At 40.7% G+C, this 24,475-nt stretch overlaps 1 protein-coding gene across 21 annotated transcripts in view; it reads right to left on the reverse strand.

The window, feature by feature from the left end:
- The window catches only part of ERC2 (ELKS/RAB6-interacting/CAST family member 2), a 979,000-nt gene that overhangs the window by 164,011 nt on the left and 790,514 nt on the right, over positions 1 to 24,475 (reverse strand). For 10 of the 21 annotated variants that reach the window (XR_002337959.1, XR_002337957.1, XR_002337956.1 and 7 more), the window contains 2 exons: positions 24,307 to 24,441; positions 8,354 to 8,419 (listed from right to left, as the gene is read on the reverse strand). Coding sequence is in view for 15 of the 21 variants with exons in the window: in XM_021070729.1 (XP_020926388.1) it covers positions 8,393 to 8,419; positions 24,307 to 24,441 (162 nt within the window). In the remaining 6 variants the exon portion in view is untranslated. Of the gene's footprint in view, positions 1 to 3,994; positions 8,420 to 12,297; positions 12,371 to 24,306; positions 24,442 to 24,475 lie in introns of those variants that run through there. The other 11 variants (XM_021070727.1, XM_021070723.1, XM_021070726.1 and 8 more) reach the window with 4 other exon arrangements.

Consider the following 24,475-nt stretch of genomic DNA (forward strand, 5'->3'; position numbering starts at 1 on the left):
TCTGTGTAACTCCAGAGCCTGGGTGCTACCAACCACTTAACACTGAAGACTATGCAAAGTTGGATTTGTCCCCTCAATTATTTCTTTATATGACCATATCTGATAGGGAAAGTGTGCCTAAAAATAGTACTTATTTTCTCCAAACAGGGACCTTAAGAACTATCCCCTCAATTCCTCATTGAGCTTTTCTGTGTTCTACAATGAAGATAAAACTAATAAGTGGGAAAAATGAGGCAGACTTTGTAAAGTGCCCAGGGTTTTCCAGAGAAAGTGATATTTGTGGTTTTTATTACAGAGCCTCATCCTATGTTTCCCTCTGTAGGATAAAGGAACAATATATTCCAGAGGGGTTTTTAGCCACATATAGATATTTGCCTTTTTATTCTGAGTCTAATAAATTTCATGGAGAAATTATCTATTCTAAAAAAGATGATAACAATCTCTTCTACATCCTTTCAGGAGCTGTTTCCACAGCTCTGCATGTATACACAAGGACTACCTGAGGCACTGAGGAAACAGGCGGAATCCTTAGTTGTCTGTTCCCTGTGACCACTGACATAGACATAGCAGGAGGGGCCAGACTTATTAGAATACACAGTGGGGTCGCAAATGAGCCAGGCTGATCCTCAGCCTCTGGAAAGCTCCCAAAAGCTGAACAAAACAGCAGGCCTCCTCCTTATGCAGATTCAGCATCTAGGTGATTTTGTTACCATGGGAACAGAACTGTGAGAGGGAAGGCAAGTGTAGACTAGTGTTTATGAGGACAGGATCTGCATGGGAGATACAGGGGTAGTTTAGACCAGGACATGGCAGGAGGGAAGTTCTTGATTGCTATATGATGCTATTCTTAGCATTTGCACCACATTTTCTGGAAAACAAAGCTAGAGGGAATGTATCCAGATGTGTCTGATAGATATGTTCATGGGGAAGGGGGTCTTGTGGCCACTGAGGGAAAATGGGACTGTAGTATCTGTTTCATGAGATCTGGGTCATCATCTTTCTGCACGGATCCTGGTACTCTGGGGAAGGCCTGAGGATGGAGTTAAGACCCATCTGGGCATGGGCAATGGTGTCCAGCCAAGTGACATCTCAATGGCAGAAAGGAATATAGCCATTCATCATAAATATGAACTCTTGTTTTAGATGTCTTTTTGTTATCTTGTTGCCACTGTGGAGATGAACAGAAAGACATGGGACTAGGGTTCCTCTCCCTGCATCACCAAAAACATTCTGGCCCAGCTTATTAACATGTCCACCAACTGGATGACACCCCAAAGCAGGCCTGAGAAGTGTCTATTTTTGGTCTACAAGTCTAAGAATGAGAACTATGAGTGATCTTCTGGAAGATAGGGTGTGTAACATTTTGATGTCCCAAGGGTAAGACGATTTATGGGCAGGATTATCACAAATGGTGATGTATGTCTCTCTGGCACCTGCTAATGTCCAGACAGTATTAACTGCCATTGGCTCCTCTCTCCCTGTTCTTACCCATGGCTGGATTTCCCCACGTCAACCTTGCTCATTATTTTTCTTTTAGCATTCAGTTTCCGTACCCCTCCCACCTACTGATATCTGTCTCAGATTAATTTTCGCCAGATGTGAGTCTGGACTTCTCTAAGATTTGTTAATTTCCCTCCATGTTCCTAACCTTCTTTGGGACATTTCTGTGATTTCTCTGACCTCCCTAGTGTTTCCAACATGTCTCAAATTAGTGTCACCTGCAACTCTCATTCACATGCTCTTTTCTCTCCTTTACAGATCATTAATAAAAAGGTTAAACAAGACCAGACCAGCACAGAACACTAGAGCAAATGACAAAGGGTTGGGAGAGGCCAGAGAGCTCCCTATGCACCAGCCCTGGCACGGGAAGGATGTAATGTAATGTAGCAACACCCCGCTAGACGCCTCCCGCCTCTGGCCCATGGTCATTTATCACCACTGTTTGTTTATGATTTCTCAGCCAGATTTCAGTTCCTGAGAGTGTGGTCATATTCAAGCCAACGTGCATTGCTGTGCCAGGTAACCCTTACAAGTTCCAGAAAAACCCACAAGAACTTATTTACTGCACTCGATTATGCTTAAAAGCTTCTACCCCTGCCCTCAAGTCAATCATACTTGAGAGCAGAAGGTGGACTGAGACATCATCACCCATTTCTCTCTTCAAATTCATCAGCATACAATTATTTGTCAAATATCTATTGGATTTTCATGTTATTCACTCAATTTTTCTTTGAGCTGGAAGAAATCCTTTGCTAGAGACATGGACTAATTCATAGTCTCCAGCAATTGAATCTTCCTTTGCTAGATCCAGGTGTCACTAAAATCAAACATAACTAGGAGCTCCTGTCATGGTGCAGCAGAAATGAATGCAACTAGGAACCATAAGGTTGTGGGTTTGATCCCTGGCCTTGCTCAGTGGGTTAAGGATCCGGCATTGCCGTGAGCTGTGGTGTAGGTCACAGACAGCTCAGATCTGGCATTACTGTGGCTGTGGTGTAGGTCAGCAGCTACAGCTCCAATTAGACCTCTGGCCTGGGAACCTCCATATGCTGCTGGTGCGGCCCTAAAAAAAAATAAATAACCAAAGAAGGTGTGTTTTTAGGGTAAAATTGCTTTAAGACCTGCTAGAAAATATGTAGCTGGCTTGTGTAGCTATGGTCATAAAAGTAGATTTCCCCTTTTGCTTCTCCTTTCTTCCACCTTTTCTCTTTCCCCCAAATTCACCTGACCCACAGTATCAACTAGTTTCTTCTGCAGGCATATGCAGTCCAGTTTTCTGAGCAGAGTAGCAACAACAGTTGATATTCTCATGCACCAGACATGGCTAGGCATCTCATTCACCTCATCTCATCTAATCCTCACCACAGCCCTGGAAGGTGTGTAAAACCTTCTCCAAATGAGGAAATAGAAGAGCTGAGAGAGAAGAGCACTTTTCCAGGACCACTCAGCTAAGTAATACTGGAGCCGGAATCCAAATCCAGAGACTACACTATGAGGCACCCTGCCACACTATTACCCAATTTCTCATTGATTAGCAGTTCCTCACCTTTTCTGAGTCACTGGCCCCTAAGAGTATCTGTTGAGGATCAGAGATACTCCCTCTCCTTGAGGGATGCACAAACACACATCAAAGTCTGCTGACCATGTCAGGGGATTGCAGCTTCTTGGGAGTTCATGAACACCAGCTTAAAAATCAGGGTGCTATTCTAAATTCTTCCAGGGTAAGAACTGTACTTTCTTCACTGCTTCAACTCCAATATTGAGGTGAAGAAATGTTTTTTGAAGGAATTACTGACTGAAAGGACTTTGAGTAGGACATTCAAACTGTAGCTCTGAAGAATGAAGAATAGCTTCATAAGCCTGAATAGAAGATATAAATATGTAGATATCTTTCAGAGGAGCAGAGAAGCCAAAAAAAAAAAAAAAAAGGAAAAAAGAAGAGTGGGGAAAAATAAAGCAAAAACATTTTACTTTGCCCAAGAATTAATTCTGCAACTGGAAGCAGGCAGAGTCCTTGTCATGGTGGTTCTGAAATATCTAGTAGTTGCTAATATACAGGCAAACAGAAAAGAGGGAGATCAAAAATCTAACTTTCCTTGGCCAGCCTGACTGGACACCTGGGGAAAATAAAACAGAACAGGACTTCTAGTCAGCAACCCACCCTCCAACAATAGCCTGCCCCAGCCTTGACACGCAAAGCAGAAATCTGGAAGTATTCTCGATTGAGTCCTTTCTCTTAACTCTTCATCAAAGTCCTGCTGACTGACTTTACTTCCTAGTTTCATCACCAATTTATCCACTTAACTGCATCTCCCCCACTGCTACCCTGGGTCAACATCGTCAAATCTTTCACAAATGATGGAACAGCTTCTACTTCTGCTCTTCCTGCCATGACAATTCATCCTCTACATAGCAGCCTGGGTTGTTCTACAGCATGAACTGAATCATGGCATTTACCTACTTAAGCTACTCTAATTTTCTTTTCCTTTTTTTCACTTTTCTTAGGCTAAAACCCAAACTCTCTACCTTGGTCTAAAAGGCGTTACATGATCCAGCCCCTTCCCACCTCTTCCTCTGCATCTCACTGTCTTATTTTCTACCCAGAGTTATGGTCTTTAAGCCCCTTCAGCCCATAAAACTCTTTTCCACCTATAGCCTTTTGCTGAAGTAGTCCCTCTTGTTAATTTTAGTAATCTCCCAGTTTCCATTAAAGCAATGATCACGATGTATAATGTTTCCATTCATCTGTCTAAATTCTTACAGTCTGTTTCCCTCAACTAGATTGTAAAATCCACAGGCTAGCAATCTTGCCTATATTATGCATCATTGTTTTCTCAGCACCTAACCAAGGATCTGCTGGTTTGATGAAAGAACAGATGAATAAGTTAAAAAATGATTAAATGAATAGATAAATGATTGAATGAAGAAAAAGTCTTAGTAGCCAATGGCATAAGGAGGAGATGTATCTGATCTACAGACATAGGAGATATAGGATAAATTGAAAATACTACTTGGTATCCTTATATAGCTGATGTAAAAGAAAGCCTCCACTTTGTAGAGAAACCAAGATTTCAGTTGAGGAGGCTGAGCACAGGACAAGCAGGATAAGCATAGGCCTTTTGTCCAGACATTTTCTGGCCAGAGGGGCACAAACATATAAACTTTCCAGCCACATAAAGCATCTCCTTCCTCGTTTTTCCTGAGAGGAAGCATGCCAAGGAGTTCACAGGCCTTTGAGCACTGCTTCTATGTGTGAAAAACCCCTTCCTCAGTCTATGTACTCTGTAATTCATAGATGCACTCACTGTAACACTGCCCACATGCTGGTGGCATAGAGCTACAATTCGTCATTTTGACAGGATGCATCTACTAGCATCACGGCCCTGCGCCAAAACTTGTTAATGCCCACATGTGTATTTTTAAGAATCAGGACATAAATATTTGCATATGTTTTCAATCTAAAAAGACTTATTTCTTTGTAGTGGTTTAAGAAATAAAAGTGATCTTGTATTCTACATCTGCTCAATTATGAAAGTTCACAGTAAAAGCTCAAACATCCAAATATCATTGGAGATGGGGCACTAGATCGCACAAGGTCACTCACTGTCCTACCTTACTGAATATTCACAAACCGAAGTGCCTCTTGGGGGTCCAAGGAAAGTACCTCCATTCAAGGGAAATGAATGGTTATTTGCTGACACAAATGATTGCCACATCCAGTGGATTTTCCCTAAGGATAGTAATGAAGGACTAAGCAGCTGCTTTTCCTGTATTTTCAAAGCAGGATAGGAAATGCAGAAGGGCTCCAAGAGCACATTTTCACAATCAAATTGGGGGGAGGGGAGAGGACAGTGGTTGAGTACACATTTCAGTGATGCCCATGAGGACAACAACTTGCTGGAAATGTGACCCCATGGAGTCTCTATGAGAAAACCAGAAAACTAAGGCAGGTCAAAGGTAAATTCCAGCTATAAGAAAACAGGAGCAGGGATAAGCCAATAGGGAGGGGGACTGGAGAGAAGTTGGAAGCAGAGGATAGGAATATATGGTGGATCTAAGCAGCAAAGACTACATAATTTGTGGGGCCTAGTGCAAAGTGAATTGTGCGGTGCCTTGTTCAAAAATTATTTACAGTGTCAAGACAGTGACAGCAAAGCATGAAACCAAGCTCAGGGTTCTGTGGACTACACAGGTCACATGTTGATAATGCTGGGCCAGGGTGTAAGGTTTATGGGGGAACGACAAGCTCTAGAGGCTCTCAAAACTCTTTAGAAAAGCAAACTCTTCCCAGTCCACTTTGCTTTCAGAAAACACCACCCTTGAATGATCACAGTGAGACAAATAAATCATGATGGGGCTAGTATCTAGACGTGCCAAAAAAGGGAGGAGCTGTGGGGAATGTTATGTTAATTCCAATTTGTCATAATTTTTGGAGTGCCTTTTCCTAAATTATGGTTCATTTCAGCACCAAAACACCAGATTCAAGTGAGGGTCTTCTGATGCTATTATAAGCATATTCCTGATGCCTAGTAAAATAACTTCTTGTAATGTTTCTTTTATAAGGGCCATAAATCAAAATATTCAAAACAGTTAATTTTTAATGTGCCACTATTATCCATCTTCAGTTATAAATTTAATGTCTCCTTAGGCCCCACAGATTGTAATGTGACTCAAACATGCAACGGCTGTTCAGACATAGAAGGTTCCCCCAGTATCTCATTATTTGAATCCCTAAGATATGGTTTTAAAAGCCTGAGGATATCTGAGCAAACTTGTTTAAAGGAGTCATAAAGAAAGATAAGCAGTTTTCCTCAGAAGCCTATAAAATTTATTACAACATATTAAAGTAGAATTACATATTGACTAATTTTTCAGAAGATATTTGTTTTCTGGGGTGCATGGTGCCTGAGAAAAATTCATGAAGGAACAAGGAGGATGGGAATTTAAAACCATTGTCTCCAGCTTCCTTGGGCAAAGCAAAACTGCATGGGCCTTGTGGCACCAGCTCCCCCCTGAGGATGATGAGGCTTCTGTATTAGGGGATGGCAGGTGGGTGTCATGAATCTTGTGAAAGAGCAATAAAAACTTTAGTATTCAGGAGGAGATACAAATGTATCCAGTGCCCTAACATTTATGATGGCGGAAGAAGCATCTCCATAGAAGAGCCCCAAGGAGGACTTAACACTTCTCAAGGCAACCCCCAAACACATTAGACCTTCCTTTGCCTACCTATTCTACATATATTGTGGGCATATTTCACATGTTTGCTCTTTAACATTGTAAAATCTTTATTTCACAGTTAAAGTTGTCTTAGGTCAATTTACATATTTATTAGCTTTCTATATGAGTAAATGCAAGGTTTCTCTTAAAGTTTTCCCTAGATAGGGAGAGAGTCTCTCAGCCAGAAACTTAGGAATTTCTCTGGTTTCCCTGCCTCCCCATATTGACAGGCTTCCCTTTGGAACCACTTTGCTTGTGGAAGGGAGAAAAGAGGAAATAGGTAGTGTGGTGTGACGAGGCTGCAGGTTCTATTGGCAGCAGATGGATTCGGAGGTGTTACATCTTTATGCGGAAAGACATGGTAAAGGAAAATCAACCCCCTGTGTGGTCCCCGCAGGACCAGAGGAAACAGTCTGACTCAGTGGTGGGACCTACAACAGCTTCAACTGAGCAGTGAAACACACCAATGAAATTGTCACCCATGGGCAAAACACAACAGTTACCAAAGCACCACTCTTAGGTAATGCAAAGACAAGATAGAGGGAAGGGGCACCTGCTGAGTTATCTCAAAGAACTGCCCAGCTCTCTAATCACAGACCTGGGAGAGTCCACATTTGTCCCAGAAAAAGAACTGTGCATTGAGGACTTTTTGACTGTGGCACACAATCTACCACATTTCTTATTCTGAACAAAATGGCATATACAATGTTACCAAGCTCAGCAGCATATTCTATGTTACCATGGGCATATTCACCTCAGGGAGTTTGTGACTTGGTATTCAACAGCCTGCAGTATCCTAAAGAGGAGTGATTCCCAGCAGCAAAGTGGCTAGAGTTCAATGCTCCATTTATAACAAGCTCCCCATTCAATTATAATGCAGCTAACAGAGAATTAAAGAGTGGGTTCTTAATAGCTAAAAACTAGCCTTTAAAAGAGCAAAATCCTCGGGAAAAATGCAATGGCTGAAATTTATAATGCTAAACCCCATAGAAGCGCAACTGTCAAAAAGCAACAGATATAACACCACTCATGAGACCTGCCAATATTAATACTTCTAATTCATTTAAAGAGAAACGGTTACCCATTCACCATTACTATGCTTGATCCTTGTGTTTTCTTCAGAACTGCCATAGAAGAGAGTACAATCCATTAAATGGGCTTCTTAGAGATGATAGTTTCAGATCCATGAAGTTATATAGTTTTATTTTCCTTATTCCTTGCCAAACATTTGACACAACCAGAAGGACGTGAGAGTCACACCACACTGGCATATCTGGTAAAAGCAAGTAGTTGGCTGAAAACCACGACTGGAGAATTGTGACAATTTCTGAGTCCACAATCATGCCTTTAAAAGTGCAGATAAATCCTAGCAAGGGCATAGTTTACATCTTAAATAACACAGAAACATTTGACTCGTGCTCAACCCAGCCCCAACAAGGCAGAGCAATAATGTGGTTGCAGGGAGGGGGAGTAGGAAGGCAAGGGCTCCTGGGGATTTCACAGTACACAGAAGCAAACACAGGGCAGTCACAGACATCAGTGAACACAATTAAATGCACACACAATACAACACTAGAATGCAATAGAATGCAATTTTTAAAAGAAAAAAATGATATAAAAGATGGTTTCTCACCCCTCAAAACAAAACTGGAACTTTGGTTTACAGGCCCGGCTATGCCCATATGCCCTCCTCGTCATCCTGTGGCCGGCCCGGGGTAGGGAGGTGCACGGAGAGGAGGGGAGCACCGGAATGAAAGAAAAGAAGGTTAGTTACACCGTGATGCACTGCAAAGGCACACTGATCTTCACTTTGTTTTTAAACTTAAAGAGCAAGAAAAAAAAAATCCATAGTAATTTAAGTTCCACATCACTGACTTGTCAAATACATAACTGAGTTTTGTATCTATGGCAACGCCCACACAAAAACATTCCACCCACCCAGCTCTGACTCTGTGTCAAGATTGGATTAGAAGATTAAAATTAGTCTACATTAGCTGATGATTATTTTTTTGGAAAGCATGCAATCTGAATCGCATATGCCTAAGGAGAATATTAAACCTTTTAAGTAAGCAGAGAAGTAATTATAGTAACCAAATACCCTTAATTTCTCTTAAGCTTAAAATATCAATAAAGGCTGAAGAAGAATTAAAAACAAAACAAAACAAAACAAAAACTCCGTCAACTTGGTTAGAACAAACTTCTGTAATATGCGAATTCACATCAGCTATTTCACAAAGGCTCAAACATGCTGTGATCTTCTAGAGTTTTCGGGTTCTACTTTGCTCTCAGCATAAAAGAGGATGTGCCTGCAATGGAATGATTATATATCTGCATGGAATGATTATACAATTGCAATCAAATAAGTTTCAAAGCAAAGACAGTAAACTTTCAATTCGGTAAAATGCTTGCAGAAAGGAAATTTTAACTTGAAATTGTGTTCCACTGCGGATAAAGTGAAACTTATTTGGTCTGTATTCTTATGCAGAGAGCAGTGGAGCCATGCTTTGTGCTCAGGTGCTTTGGATCAGAGGCAGCCTTCACCATCAAACCTTTCTATTTCACCTACAATTGTCTTTGTTTGTTTGTTTTTTAAATTATTTAAGTATACTTGATTTGCAGTATTATCTTAGTTTTAGATGCGTAACATAGTGATTCAGTATTTTTATTGATCATACTCAATTAAAAGTTATTACAAAATAAAAAGAAAAAAAAAAGAAAAACATTTCCAGAATGGTTCGGGCCATTTTCTCACTTAGTGAAGAGGGCAATAAATAGGGAAACTGAATCGTTGAAGACAGAAGTACATCCACCATCACGAGGTCTTGTTTTGGACAAGAAATCTCACTGTTTACTGCAAGGATAGAAACAAAGTATAGACAACTGAGTGGTTCATATCCTGGTCTCACACATAATTTGGGAGCTGTGTCTTCTAATAAATCACTGATGAAACCGGGTTTTCCCATGATGTGCTTCTTGTTTTGAAAAACCAGGAACAGGAAAAACAATAACTTGGAACATTTTCTCATGATTTGTATCCTTATGGCTTAAGTTGTTATAAAATTAGGTTGAATCATGAAATTGCTGACACTGACCACTTTGGATCTAGAAAAATGGCAATCTCATACACTTCAACCTAATTTTGCCAACAGGCCAAAGTAATTTTCATCTACTCAAGGATTTCAATCTATGGTTTTGAAATAAGTTTTCGTGTCATTTCTTTCCTTTGTATTTCTGTGAATTTTATTTTGTGCATTTAAAAATATTACTCTGATAAGAGGAGTTCACCAAACTGCCTAAGGGGTCTGTGGCCCACAAAGAGTTAACACTGTCCCATTAATTTGAGTCAATCATGTGATTTGTACAAAGCCTGAATTGGATAACTCAGAATGAATTTTCACCAACAGTTTAGATAGTACTATTCTGGCAAAAAATAAGGTACAACTGATCATCTTAGCTGGGTCTGCTCATGTTTATTTATCACCATATAGTCTAGTAATTGTTCCTGGCTTCCCTTTTCCCTACATAACTTGAGAAATATGGATTTTTATACTCATTCACCTTCCTCTCTATTCCTGGAGAAAAGCAAAGTTGCTGTCCCTTTTTATGCTAATGAAGAAGGCAAATCTACAGCATGGGACCCTCTGGCATCCACAAGTGGTTTTCAAAGGGCCTACCAACCCACTGTAATTCAAGGCAGAGTGCTGTGGGTATGTGTAAGTATATTTCTCTGGATGAAGGCCCTAGCTTTCATCATAAGGTTCTTGACCCCCACAGTCACCGCTGCAGGAAAACTCCAGGCTCAGAGAAATGCTATGATTTGCCAAAGTCACAAAACAAAATAAGAGGTTTTCCCCTAAAATGCAGCCTATAGCCCCTGTTGACTTCTTCTAAATGGCTTTAAAGTCATTCTCCTTGCAAAGAAGTTTATTTCATTGTGCATTTAAAATCCAACAGCATGTATATTTTCAGTTTCTTTCAAAATCAATTCATAGAAAGAAGTTTTAAATTTTAAAAAATAATAAAGAAAGAGAAAAGAAAGCCACTGCCACTAAAATCTACCACTACTTTCCTAACAGTGAGATGTGGTCTAATGCAAATCATTTTTAGCAAATTAAATATATTAAAAAGTGGTAATTAATTATGATTGAAGCAGACAGGAGTTGTAGCCTGAAAATATACACTGCCAATATCACTACTGTGCCTCGTCCACCATAGGAATAAAAAGGAGCTCCCAGATGTCGAGGGTTATTAAAAGCCAGATGTTGAGATCGACGTCTTGTATGTTGGTGAATAAAGTAAAGAAATATGACAGTCCAATATAAACTTTGCTAACATTTAACATAGCAGAAATGTGGATAAATTCCTTCAGTGAACTCAGAATATTATGCATTTCTTTCAAGTTTTTGGTTTCAAAAGTTTAAAGTTTTTAAAAGAAAATATAAAGAGAAGTGGTGGCCATTTCTGATCTCTCTAATCTTCAAAGCTTAAACATGAATTGACCCTAATCACCAAGTGATCTGGGTCAGAGTGAGTGTCCGCTTGGGGAATAAAAAACAAAAATGCAGGAGCTAATCAGAGATGGAGCTTCAAATATTTCCAAATGTTCACAGCTGTTTGACTCCTGCATTGCCTGCATCTTTGTATGCAAATATTAATTTGTTCAGCAACCTTACTACACAGAATTGTAAATCCGGAGACCAAAAAAATAAGAAACAGATAAATGTCACTTGATCCCTAACCTCATGCCAAGTTATTTAGAAATTCTCAAAATTTAAAATGCTTCTATCAGGTGTGGGAGAGTATGTTTCCTTCCTTGTTTTTCTGTTTTCAAATCTACTTTGCAGTTGTGTTTCTGGATGTTGCCTGGTGTTTGGTCTCTTGCATGCTCTTTGTGAGTGACTGCTGTGCCAGGAGTTGCCAAAATAGCCAGATGGGAAGAAAGCCTCCAGTCAATCGGTCATTTGCCTGCTTTTGTCCACAGCATCTGGGGACAGGAACATCCAAGGTGGGCTGAAGCCAGAGCACAGTGACCACAAAACTCAGATTTTGAAGAGGGGGAAGCTTAACTATCAAATAAACTCAGGATGTATCTATGGCTCCAAAGATAATATGAAGCCTTGATGGAAATCCTGCAATCCCAGATGCTGGGCCCTAATAGGGTTCTCTAAATCCTGAGATAAAACAAAATCCCTCACCCACCGGATGGGCTGTTTGCAGGCTATGTTGATGACAAGATCTAAGGGCAAAGTGACTGAGTCACTGCTGACAAGACAGGAGACTTGCTGTTGTGGGGGACATTTATTAGCCCCAGCACAAAAGCTCTGGGAAGGAACTCTATAATATGACATGATAAACAGCCGAGTGTAAACCTTTAATTGGTCTCTATTTTGAAGTATTAGGTACAGCCAGCAGGCAAGCCCTGGCCCATCACAGGATATTTTCCTTAAAAACACCTTCAATTTTCTTTGATTTGACAGCCACCTTTTTTCTTAAAATAGAAGGACTAGATTCCTAATGGGGACCTTACTGTCACACCTGTCTTTACCGAAAATGAGAATGATATTATGGAAGCATCACCTTCAAATCAGCCCACTGTCTTTGTGAGAATTCAGCCAGCTGTCTCTGTCAGGAAGTTCAACCTGGTCTCCTTCTGGGAAAAGGAGGGAGATTGTCCTGGTTACTTATCGGGTGTGGTGTGGACAGTCACCAGACCCACCTCTACTCCTATTGCAGTTCATGACTTCTCTGACAATTTCTGCAAACTTCAAGCCCCAGGACTCTGCAAAATTTGGCTGCACAAGTCATGAAAGTAGGACCACAGCGTAGAATTTTTGATGTGCTCTGTGCCTGGGTTCGAGCAAAGCAGCTTCTCTTAGTATTTTCAAACTGCGGGTGTGGCCAGAACCAGGAAAGACAGGAGCATGTATAAAGGAAAGCAACAGGCATGAACCTGGAAACAAGGGCGCTGAGCCTCATTATGGCACTAATGTCTTTTTTCTCAGGGTCAAGTCCAAACATTCCCTCTGGAGACCTCTCATTCATGTCTTTCACCTCTTCTGCCTCCTAGAATGCTTAGCACATAAATGGATATTTCTGTTCAGGTGATAAGGTCAGAAATGGCTGTAAACTCTTATATGATTTGTATTTGCTGCAGCCTGTGGGACCCATTTGCATACGTGTACTCCCAAAGAATAGAAAAGTCCTATCCAGGTTCAGATATCTGCTCTGTGCTCTTTTTAAATATAAATGTTAACTTATTTCTGACCTGGCCTAGAAATGAGCCGGTGGGTATCAGCACCTGCTTTAGGTTTGCGAGTGTGGCAACTTTCTGTGCTTCTGCACTGAGTCTCACATTGACACAGGTGCTGGGAAGCTCTTTGCGTCCAGATGGAAAAGCAGGCTCAGGGAGAAGGATGAAGTAGCTTGCCAAAGGACACTTGTCTAGGAGCTATGGCGCTGGGGTCAAATTCCAGTTGGTCTGACCACAGAAGTACTCCTTTCTGTGAACCTTGAAGCCACAGAAAGAAGCCTAATTTTGACCCCAGAAAACAGTAGTTGGTTCTGCTTAGCTCATCTCTGAAGTCCTTTAGGACTGTGCATGGCTGCCTCCAAGCTGCTGAAGGTCCTGGTTGGAGCTGAATAGGACAACCAGGTAGGGTCTCTTTGGCTCTTAGAAGAAAGAGAACCTCACATGCATACAGAAGCTGTCCCTTATATGGCATCTCGGCAGCATCTCAACAAATGCCAAGGTTCCTGAGGGTGGTTGCCAAGAGGGAGGGGGGGTTTTGGGTTAGTAGATGCACACTATTGCATTTGGAATGGATAAGCAATGAAATTCTGCTGTATAGCCCAAGGAACTATATCTGATCACTTGTGATGGAACATGATGGAGGATAATGTGAAAAAAAGAATGGGTATACATATGTATAATTGGGTTACTTTGCTGTACAGCTGAAATTGACAGAACATTGAAAATCAACTATAATTAAAAAAAATTTTTTTGAAAGGAATAAAAAAGTTCCCTGAGGGAAAAGGCAGCACCTCTGCTCCCTTTGCACTTCCTCACAGTATCTCAGATGAGGGAATTTAATACATTTTTCTAAGGAACAGTCTTTGCTTTTCTGAATGATTCGACTCTTTTGAGGGAAAGGCTACCTAGATTCCAGAGCTCCTCAGGGCTGTCTGCTTCTCCCCCAGACTGGTTCAGGCCCCCTTCTCACTGCACCAGCTGCACCCCTGGTTTATTCCCTAACCTAAGTTGGTGAAAGCTGAATGGCAGTGGCTGAGGAGGAACGCAATGGGAGATGACCATGTTTTGAAGGACACACTGGGGTGTTTCTCAAGAGAAAGGCAGAGACCACAAGCCTGTGCAGCCTGGTTGGTTCTGCTCAGTAAAACCACCTCACAGGGACCCTTAAGGCAGGCAGCCATCTAAGTGCTCTTTGCCAAGCCATGAAGAACATCAGAGAAGTTTGAGAGGCTTTTTCCTTCAGTTCTAATGCAGCTTCTTTAGGCACTTTCACAATTTTTTTGAACAATCATTATAAGGTGACTTGAAGAAACTAGTTTTCTACTTCCTTCAAGCAAAAGTAATTCTGACAAACCAATCTCTAGCGCATGGTGCCAGTTCTTTCTGCTGAAACATACAAGACATCCAGCTGAAGATGGAAATGCCAAAAGGGTGAAAGTTGGCCAACAATATTTTCTCAGAGCCTAAAGTCGATGTCTGCTTAAAGCTGAGCCATTACCAGATAGTCATAAAAAAGGTGTGTGTGTGGGGGGCTGGAGACAGGCTTTCTTTTCACTCTTTCATCCATCAGTCATTAATGCTCGACTTTTTAAACAAAGTGAAAATTGTGTTTTTTAACATGATTCTGGGTCCGTTGTTTCCTGGCTACTGGGCAACCAAATCGCCTAGCCACTTGACTCTTCACTTCCTTAATTGCCTCAAAAAGAAAATGGGATACTGACACTTCATAGGGTTGCTGTGTGATTTCAGCTGGAGAATGTATATTAAAATACCTTGTAGACATTACATATACAAATATAACTAGGCAGTATTGAATAGTCTGGTACTATTATAACAAATTATCTGATATTGAGCTAAGACCAATGGCAAAAGTGTGTGTGCAAAAAGGATCTGATAGTGTATTAAATCATCCTTAGTCATTTTAATAACTATTCAAGGCTAGAGTTTATTCAGATCATTAATATACATATGGTGAAACGATTTTTAAAATGCTATTGTTCCATAGATAAGGTAGTTTCCAGAATCTGTGTGTGTGCAGTGTAGGTTTAGTTTCCAATTCTCTTTTCTACAGTTCCATTATCTCCTGAGTGCTGCAATGCCTGGAGTGTGGAAGTCCAACATGATCCTTATTACATCCAGATCATGAAAAAAAGAGAGGCAATGGTATTCAGCAATAGAAAATGGATTTCCCTGCTTCCAGACCTTTCAAGGTTGGCCACCCCCTTTCAATGGGGGAGCTGAAGAGCTGCCTCTTAGACAAATGTGACTGGATTAAAGCAGCAAGTTGAAAAGGAATCAACCCTTCCATGTTGCCAAGATGAGTTACATCTGCAAGCTGGGGAGGGTAGACTGTGTCTGAAAACCTCCGTTGACTCAGAAGATGGTGCAACAAATCTCTTAATGAAATCCTAATACTGCAAACAAGGTTTAAAACTAAGAGGAATCAGTGAAAGGGGAGAAAAACTCTACCCAAAATAGAATAAGACTGAAATCTTCAATAAGCTCAAATCTCCTTTAAGGAAAAATCCTTTTCTAACAGGAGGATCCTGATGCATTAAGCAACTCTGCCTTTTTCCCAGACATGAAGACCATACCTGGCAGGTTTTATCAGAGTGTGCCCTCATGTGCTTACTTGTAAGGAATTAACATCACACCCAGATTAAAGAGCTTTGGCAATAACCTGCCCATCTGCAAAGCCAGCTTCCCAAGGGCTGTGTCACCCCTGCCTGCCTCTCTTATCCCGTGTATGTAATGGCTGGGTGAGCACGTAACTGCAGTAGAGGAAGGAGCAGTTAATACCTCCCACAACAATTCAGACATTTGTCCTCATTTCTTTCCTTACCCACAGCCTCTCAGAGAGCCATGACAGAGTCATTGCAGAGCTTCTGCTCTTAAAAACAAATAAACAGCCACCTTTTTTTCCCAATGGTAAGAAATGACGTATGCCTTTTGGCTTATGTTTTAGCAGCTTTGGGGATTTTGGGTAGTCTTTGAGAGATAAAGAAAAAAAAAATAACATCTGAGCTATCTTTCTACTTCATGTACTTTAAAAAAAAATCTGTTGCATTCTAAGCATAGCATCTTCTAATCTACTTGAGATAAAGGGAGCATCAGAAAAGGGGCAAGTAAGCATAAGAAAAAAAAAATTAACTATGTGTGGTGGAGGATGTTGACTAAACTTATTCTGGATATCATTTCACAATATATCCATGTATTAAATAATTATGTTGTATACCTGAAATTAATACCATATAATGTCAATTATATTTAAGTTTTCATCAACTAATTGACTAGTTATAAGATTTATTTCAAAATGCATCTAAAGATAAATTTGACTCAGATTCTGAGAAGACTGGCCCAAGAGTGGGAATGCCTGAAATCTCTGAACCCTTCTCCCATCCCATAAATGTCAGCCCATCAAGAGGTTTCTTCATGAGTTTTTAAATCTGAAGGCTTCATCCTAAATGGAGCCAAAACCCAAAAACTTCTTCCAAGAAGTGGGCCATGAAATTAGATGTGCAATGCAAAACACCTATTGTCTCTTATTCAGGCAAACTTCAGACAAACTAGATTGGATGGTAAACTGATATTAAAAGTCAAAGACATGTAACTTTTCTTATTCGGTTACTGTCATGGGGGATTAAAAACTTCTGTTTTTTGGTTGTTCTGAAACTATGTTTTAATGAGCTCTGATACAAGTTAGTTAATTTTTCTGCTATGTAGAAAACATGAAAATGTATTTACACACACACACACATATGTATATATAATGTATACTCAAACACTCACTCAGGGGAAGTTAGGGAGAGAAATTCCTAGTTAAACATGATCTTGAGAAATTCTTCCATATGTGGAAAAGTCCTCAGTTAGTCTGACATATAGCTATACATACATATATACACACAGGACACTATGTATACATTTATCCCACATTCATTTAACCTCAAAACATAAAATAAATTCTTTTTTTTTCCCCTCCCTAAGCAAAAGCTAGGAATAACAACTCTATATACAGAATCCGTCTTCTCGGGGCAATGGAGCAAATTAAACCCCTCGTCTGTTTGTTAGAATTCAAAGGGCTGCACTTTGGCTAATCTGTTGGTGAAAGTGCAAGGAAGGCAGGGCATCCATCACAGAGCTCCGGCCAGCATTTCACGAGAGGGAGAGTGCGGAATCTAAAGGCCTCTAGGTGGCCTTCTGAGAAGTAACAGGGCCCAGGATGAGGCTGCTGTGTGACTGCTTCATTCTCCAGGTGGACAATGAGACCTCCACCAACTTCAGCTGACCAAAACATAAATTTCAAGCCTCTGGGAAGAGGTGAAAGAGGAGAAAAGTTGGGGGGTAGGTGGAAGTGCAGCACAGTTTCAAGACAGACCTGGGGCCAAGAAATAAATGGGGCTTGGGAATGTTATTACCTGTCTCCTCAATGAGAATCTGATTGTAGGGATGGCTGGAAATGCCTCTCCTTTCGGAATGCTCTGCAGGACACTAACTAATTCAATCTGGGAGCTCAGGGATGTACAGCATGGACAGAGGGTGGAGAATGAAAGAGCAAGAACCTTGTTTTTATTTTCAGAGCTAACTACCTTACGGCTCTTTTGCTTATAAGAAGAGGCTAGAGGGGACATGTTTGGAGACCAGAAATCTCAAAACCCAAGAAACAAGCCTTGTAGCCTCTTTGAAGCAGAGCATAGATGTAGTCAGCCTGGGTGGGATCACTTGGAGAATTTCATTATATCTTAAACTACAATCTGTATATCTATTCCATGACCACTATTTGAAAGGAAAGCCAAATCTAGGTCTGGTTCTCTAGTGACCAAATTATTTGAAATCTCATGGGAAAATGAAATGTGATACAAACGCATGTCTCAGCTGAGAGGCAGCACGTGCTGGGACCACACAGTAAACAGGAGCAACAGAAAATGGACCAAAGGTCACTACTTACATCTGCAGACAGATTCTGGAAATTGCCAAGTGGAGTGGGTAATATTTAGGATTAGAGCAATCATTTTCTAGGAACAGATTAGTAGAGTGGACATCCTAGAGTTGAGGATACAAAAATAGAAAACCCAGCTTTTGCCACAATATGGTCACTATCTTAAAGCACTCCAAGAGGCTTGGCTGATCTGATGGCAACCTTGGGCCAAGCGAAACATCTTCTGCTCTGCTTACAGGGCCTGGCTTGTCCCAGGCCTTGTGTGTACAGAGGTTCAGGAATGAGTGAGCAAGGGAATGTGGGTCCTGGCAATCCACTGCCAAGGGCCCACTGTAACCCAGAGCAACTCCCCTCTCTCCCCACTCCTTGAGGATCTGTCTCTGGTGACTTCAGGGCAGTGGGAAAGAGTAAGAAGCCACATTTTCTCTGACACAGTAACAGCGGGAATAGAGAAGAGTAAAGGGGCACAGGAACATGGAAGGAAATGAAAGAAATAAAGACACAAAACAGAAGAATGGAAATAATATCAGTGAAAGCTAGGAAAAAATGGGAAGAGAACTGATGAAATGATATTTTAATTCAAATTTGTAAAATAAATCAATATAAGATAAAATTTACTACAATGCAATAGGAAAGGCAAAAACACATTTGCATTCTAAAAGAAGTTGATATTGTAGCCATGCAACTGTATTTAATATATGTGGTTGCATAACTATATCCATACTGGCATCCAAGGAGTTTTGGCCCCAGGGTACAGCACTCAGAGATTCAGACCCTCCTCTTGGCCCTATTGTGGCTCAGCTTCTCTGAGCTCTTCTTTATCTGAACAATAGGGATATTCCATCTGCCTTTCCTATTTCCCAAAGGTACTATGGGAATAACTCACTCAACAAACATTTATCAAGTGCCTACAATGGGCCAGACAGCTGTGAATGTACTTTGCAATATGTAACAAAGAATATGAATATGACATAAAATTCAACCAAATTTTCCCATAATCAATTTAATAGGTATAATGCCTCCATGCTCCTGGACTCTGCAGGCCCTCTTTTAGAAGTAAGATTTCTTTTTCTTTTTTTCTTTTTAGGTCCAAACTGTGGCGTATGGAAGTTCCCAGGCTACGGGTCAAATCACAGCAATAGCTGCCAGCCTACACCACAACCACAGCAATGCAGGATCCAAGCGGTGTCTGTGGCCTACATATACCAAGCTCATGGCAACACCAGATCCTTAACCCACTGAGCGAGGCCAGGGATCAAACCTGCATCCTCATGGATACTAGTCAGGTTCGTTACTGCTGAAGCACAATGGGAACTCCAGAAGTAAGATTTCTACAAGTAAAACCTGACATTTAAATTTTAATTGACATCTGAATGTCTTCAAGGTAGTCAAAACTCCTTGATCCTTCCAGCTTCTGTGAGTAAACATTTCCATTCAAAGGAGGGAGAAAGAAGAGGCAAGTTCTAGACTTGGAAGGTAGCCACATATTCTGGGGTTTCCAACTCAAAAAAATGTTTATGTTTTTGCCAGTTAGGCCCCCACAAATTGGAATCAGAATGGCAGATGCTTTAACAAACAGAGTTGCATTTTGCACAAACAAAGCAGTAAGATTTAGGTCCTTAAAGACCCAACATCCAACCCCAGACCCAAACACGGAAGTATGAGTCCTGAAAGTCAGGGGCAGCCTGAACAAGCCTGGCATTTTGAGTTGAAGTGTGGTGCTCACTTTGACATCATGCCTTTCTTATCCATGAGGTTAGTCCATACCTGGGAGCCATGGAAGGAAATTAATGAAATATGACTATAAAAATCATGTGAAAAAAGAAGTTAAAGAAACCTGGCATCATTGGTAAGGTAAGGAAAGATGCTACTTAGAGAAAATAACAGAGAGTGATGATGACGGGCATTTAGGAAAAGTTGAATTTCCACTTAGCTTTTCTAAAATCAGTCTTGGTAACTTCACTAAAAATAAAAGCATGGATATGTCTCCAGCGTGCACTACTTATTTTTTTGGTCTTAATTATTTCTCACAGTTCCAGCCTGTGCCTGTTTATGTGACTACTTCTTGGTTTGAAGGATTGCTCAAGGCATTACTGGGATTTCTCTGAATGTTCTACTTGAGCATATTCAATGACTATGGCCATCCTGGGAGCCATAGGCCACCAACTACTAACTGCTCCTTTCTTGGGTAGGGGGTCTAGGCTATTAGACTGCCACACCCCACTGATTTTTCTATGTTCTCCCTCAACACTCTCCTTTTCAATCCCTGTGGGGCTGTGTATTTATGATTATCCTTGCTTCCTTGGGTCCTCATTCTTAAAATGGCTCCCTTAAGTCCAATCTATTGGGGATTTTTGGTGGGATAACTCATTTTCAGATGTTACAGTCTTTTAAAAAGACATCCTAAGAAACAAACACTCTCTCATTTTTTGCTATGCAAAGAGCAAGGAAAATTTGCCTCAAAACTCTATCTCCTGATGAAAAATACTGCTGGAAACTAGATTAGCCATGTTTTAAACCGGGTAGTCTCTTTCTTCACCTGATACTCTGAGAATAGTACTTCACAGAGCACAGACGTTACCAGAAAAGAAGGAAAAAAAAGGCTCCATGATTGCATAAGTCTGGGAAATGCTAGGTTGAATAAAACTGGAGGGCTTTCTTTCTTATATGATTTTATAGATCCTTTGATCTGTTAATTGCACCAAGACTCTCCAAGATCATGTTATAATATGCAGCACTTTCCCAGAATCCTTTTCCACTCAATCTTTGTCTCTAGACTTTCCTCATGGGACTAATGTTCCAAAAGTTACCCTGGGAAATGCTCGTCTAGACTTATAACCCTTGGATTCAGTTTCTCCTGAGGAGAAGGAAAACCATAGTAAAGGAGAAAGGGACAGGGAAGAAATGGAAAAAGAATCTAATTCTACAAGTACCTGGCAATACTTAAATAGAATTTCCTAAGGAAAAATGAGTTTCTCTGGAAAAGTATCAAAGTGGCTTATTTTTTTATAATTCTTTATTTTTATGTGTTCTGACCTCTTAATAAAGCTCATAAGGCAATGTCAACATGTTGTAGCCCCTTTTCCAGAAGATATTATTGGTCAACCCTCAGGGCTACAGGAAAATCAGGGTTGGAAGATTCATGGGAAGGGAATCAGGAATCCCTGGAAGAGACCTTTCCCCTTTAAGTCAGTTCCATTAACATGGCACATCATGAACATTTAGTTTAAATCTCATCCAAATCAATCCATTATTCAGACTCTAATGTAGTCACATACAAATACAAAGCTGTCACTTTCTCCTAAGGAGTCCCACTCCAAGAATATTAGTATATATGATTACACAATTTTGTATAGCTTTTGTAATCAATTGGGAAAGACTTTCCATCCGTTCAATGACTGTAATACTCTGGGACTGAGATTTAAAACAATGTACGTATTGACTGGTGAATATGAAACTCCAAAAATATCCAGTACAAGGGAAGCCGTCATTGTCCTAGACCTGGGATACACTGACAAGAAGGACAACCAGCCCAGGGGATCCTGTCATCTCCATCACTGGAGTTAATGTACTCCTACCAGGGCTTCTAACTTAAGTCTCCTTCACTCATTGAAAAAGTGCACCAATGGGGCTTTACAGCCTTGCTGACTCCAATTTAAAATCACTAAGCTCTCCTTCTGGTTAAGATTTTCAGAGTGGGAGTTCCCGTCGTGGCTCAGTCATTAATGATCTGACTAGGAACCATGAGGTTGCGGGTTCAATCCCTGGCCTTGCTCAGTGGGTTAAGGATCCGGCATTGCGATGAGCTGTGGTATAGGGTGCTGACATGGCTTGGATCCTGCGTCACTGTGGCTCTGGTGTAGGCCGGTGGCTACAGCTCCAATTAATTCGACCCTTAGCCTGGGAACATCTATCTGTGGCGGGAGCAGACCAAGAAATGGCAAAAAAGACAAAAAAAAAAAAATATATATATATATATTTTTTTTTTTTCAGAGTGAACCCCAATCAGGTTCCTAAGTTAAGAACCCCTAGTTAACTATGGGCCCCCTAGTTAAGCCATAACAGCCTTTCATTTGTCTTTTTCTGATGGACATGATCCTGACCAGAACTGAATGAGACACTATATTTTTGTCCTAGGACCAGATAGCAAACTCTTGATTGCAGGGGTTCTGTCTTATCCATCATGCTCTTCCCTAAGCTCGGCAGAATGGTGGCATGAGATATGTGCTCCAAGAATCAGCTGAATGAGCAAAGATCCAGCACAGGACTCTAGTCAGTTGAGGCCTCTCAAGGCCTGATTTTCATCTGTAGAAGAAGATGAGGTTCTTTGCCTCTATGTCTATGGGCTTCTTAGAGTAGTTACTGAGATGAAGAATGTGAAAGTGGAAGGTCATCACCACCTTCCTAATGAGAAACATATACCAGAGGACCCGATGACATATTTTAGCCAGATATTCCTCAATGCATACTAATTCTTTCGTGGAGGGTACTACCCCTGAGCAATGATTTCCACCCTGTGACAACCTCCAGTGTCTGCAGACAAATATAAGAGGGTCAACCAAGCAGGCAAGTACCGTAGTTTAAGGATTAAATATCTTTGGAAAAGTATTCAGAGACTAGCTCTTGTTAAAAACAAACAAACAAAAAATACGTACATATCATTCACAAGGCAGATAAATCTGAACTAGTACCTATTTCTAGCAGGACACAATAGCATGTGTGTTTCTGAGGTCAAATTAAGACAGCAATCTCAGCAGGTCCTTGTGTGACTTATTCCCCCCAATTGTGCTCCAAAATCTTCTTTATGTCCCTATAGTGTTCTCTGTTCTTGTTTCTCTGGGGGAAAGCCCAGAGTGGCCTTCTAGCACTGATAAAACATTACACTTACCCCTCATGGCAGAAGATCAAGGAGCAAAGGGCAGGGGTCAAGAATGAGAATGAAGAGATTTAGTTAGAAGGATGCCAGGTATATCTGGGCAGGTGAATGTGGGAGGTGGTGGTGGTCATGAGGGATGAGAATTGAATAAAACAAATAAAACAACAACAACAAAAAACAAATCAAACCCAGAGCACAGATACACAAGATAATGACATAAAATTAATCTCTCTCTCCACTTTGCTGATCTCCAAACTGAGAGCCTTTTTTGAGAGCTAATGACATAAACCAGTGCCTTTCTTCACTTGGCTTCAGGAACCAAGATGCCCTGTGTGAATATCTTCTCCAGGGTTGAAGCTCTGAGGGCAAATGCTTCCCAGTACAAGGAAAGGGCCAAGTTGGGGGCAGGGAGTCTTCTGGTTAGAACTGTCTCACTGCACAGCTCCAGGGAGTATGTCTTATGTTGTGTACTATGTAAATGGCACCCCTAGAGTTGTACTACTGGTAAAATACCTTGGAGACCTGAAATCTTAACTACTACAGGATGTTAGCAACAAGAATGAAAAGGAAAAAGAGCCAACCTAAAAAAGTTTTAGCAGTATAATAAGCAGCCCTTACTCTAGCAAAGAGTTAAACTCCTCTTTACACAGGTAACTCCAGGAAGTCTTCCCTTCACATATTCAGAAATATGTAACAAAGGCATTCACACTTATCTAGATGATTCCATTCCTTTACTTAAGACCCCATCCTTCCTGAAATTTATTACCTAAGTTACACTATTTTTACAAAAATGTCACAGTACAATAAAAGAGGAAATACTGTTAATATTAACTATATTACTATGCTAGTTTGCATTTAATTTCATAATTTCCATGAAATTTACCTTCAAGAGTTTTAATGCTAAACACTGCAAATAGTTTTTGCATTTGGTGGGTGAATGTGAATATCATTGAAAACCACAGGAGGGTTGTGCTTTTGTCAGTCCATCTATTCATTTCTTTACTTAGTCAAGGGAGAAGATAGGGTCCAAATCAAAGAAACCGGACCCCTTGACTTCACTGGCTAAAATGCAAGCAAAACTGATTTCTTCTCATGTTGTTTTACCCTACTTTTAATTTGCATCACTAAGGAATTTTCTAGGACAGTGCTCAGCAAACTCAAGGCTTCTCTGGCTGCCAAGCTCATGGAAACAAAGTGTGTTCTCTTAAACGTCTGAAAGAGACATTCCAAAGTAACCCACCATTAGATACTGAGCCAGCAACAGACTACATATCTATGAAAGAAGAAAGGAGGGGAGGAAAGAAAACGCATAACATAAATAAGAACAGACAAAACCTTAAAGAGGAAGGAGAAAGGAAAACATTTAGATTCTTTGAGTGATGGAAATAAATACCAAAGCTATTAGTTTCAGTTCAAAGAACGTATCACTTTATACTGTTTATTATTTCTTGAGGATTATTTATTTTATCTTAAAATACCCAAAAGGTAAAAGGGGTCCTAGAGGTAAGCGGCAATGCAACTGACCTGGTCAGGAGAGGGCCTGTGATTGGAATGTTGCGACCTCCCAGGAGATCGGTGGTGGTGGTGGTGGTGGTGGTGGTGGTAGTGGTGGTGGTCCTCATCGTAGTTGTCCGCCATCAGCTTCATCCTGTTCTGGGTCTGCACAGAACAAAAACCAAGGAAGCTTCCATCA

Source organism: Sus scrofa, chromosome 13 (assembly GCF_000003025.6).
Source record: "Sus scrofa isolate TJ Tabasco breed Duroc chromosome 13, Sscrofa11.1, whole genome shotgun sequence".
NCBI lineage: Eukaryota > Metazoa > Chordata > Mammalia > Artiodactyla > Suidae > Sus > Sus scrofa.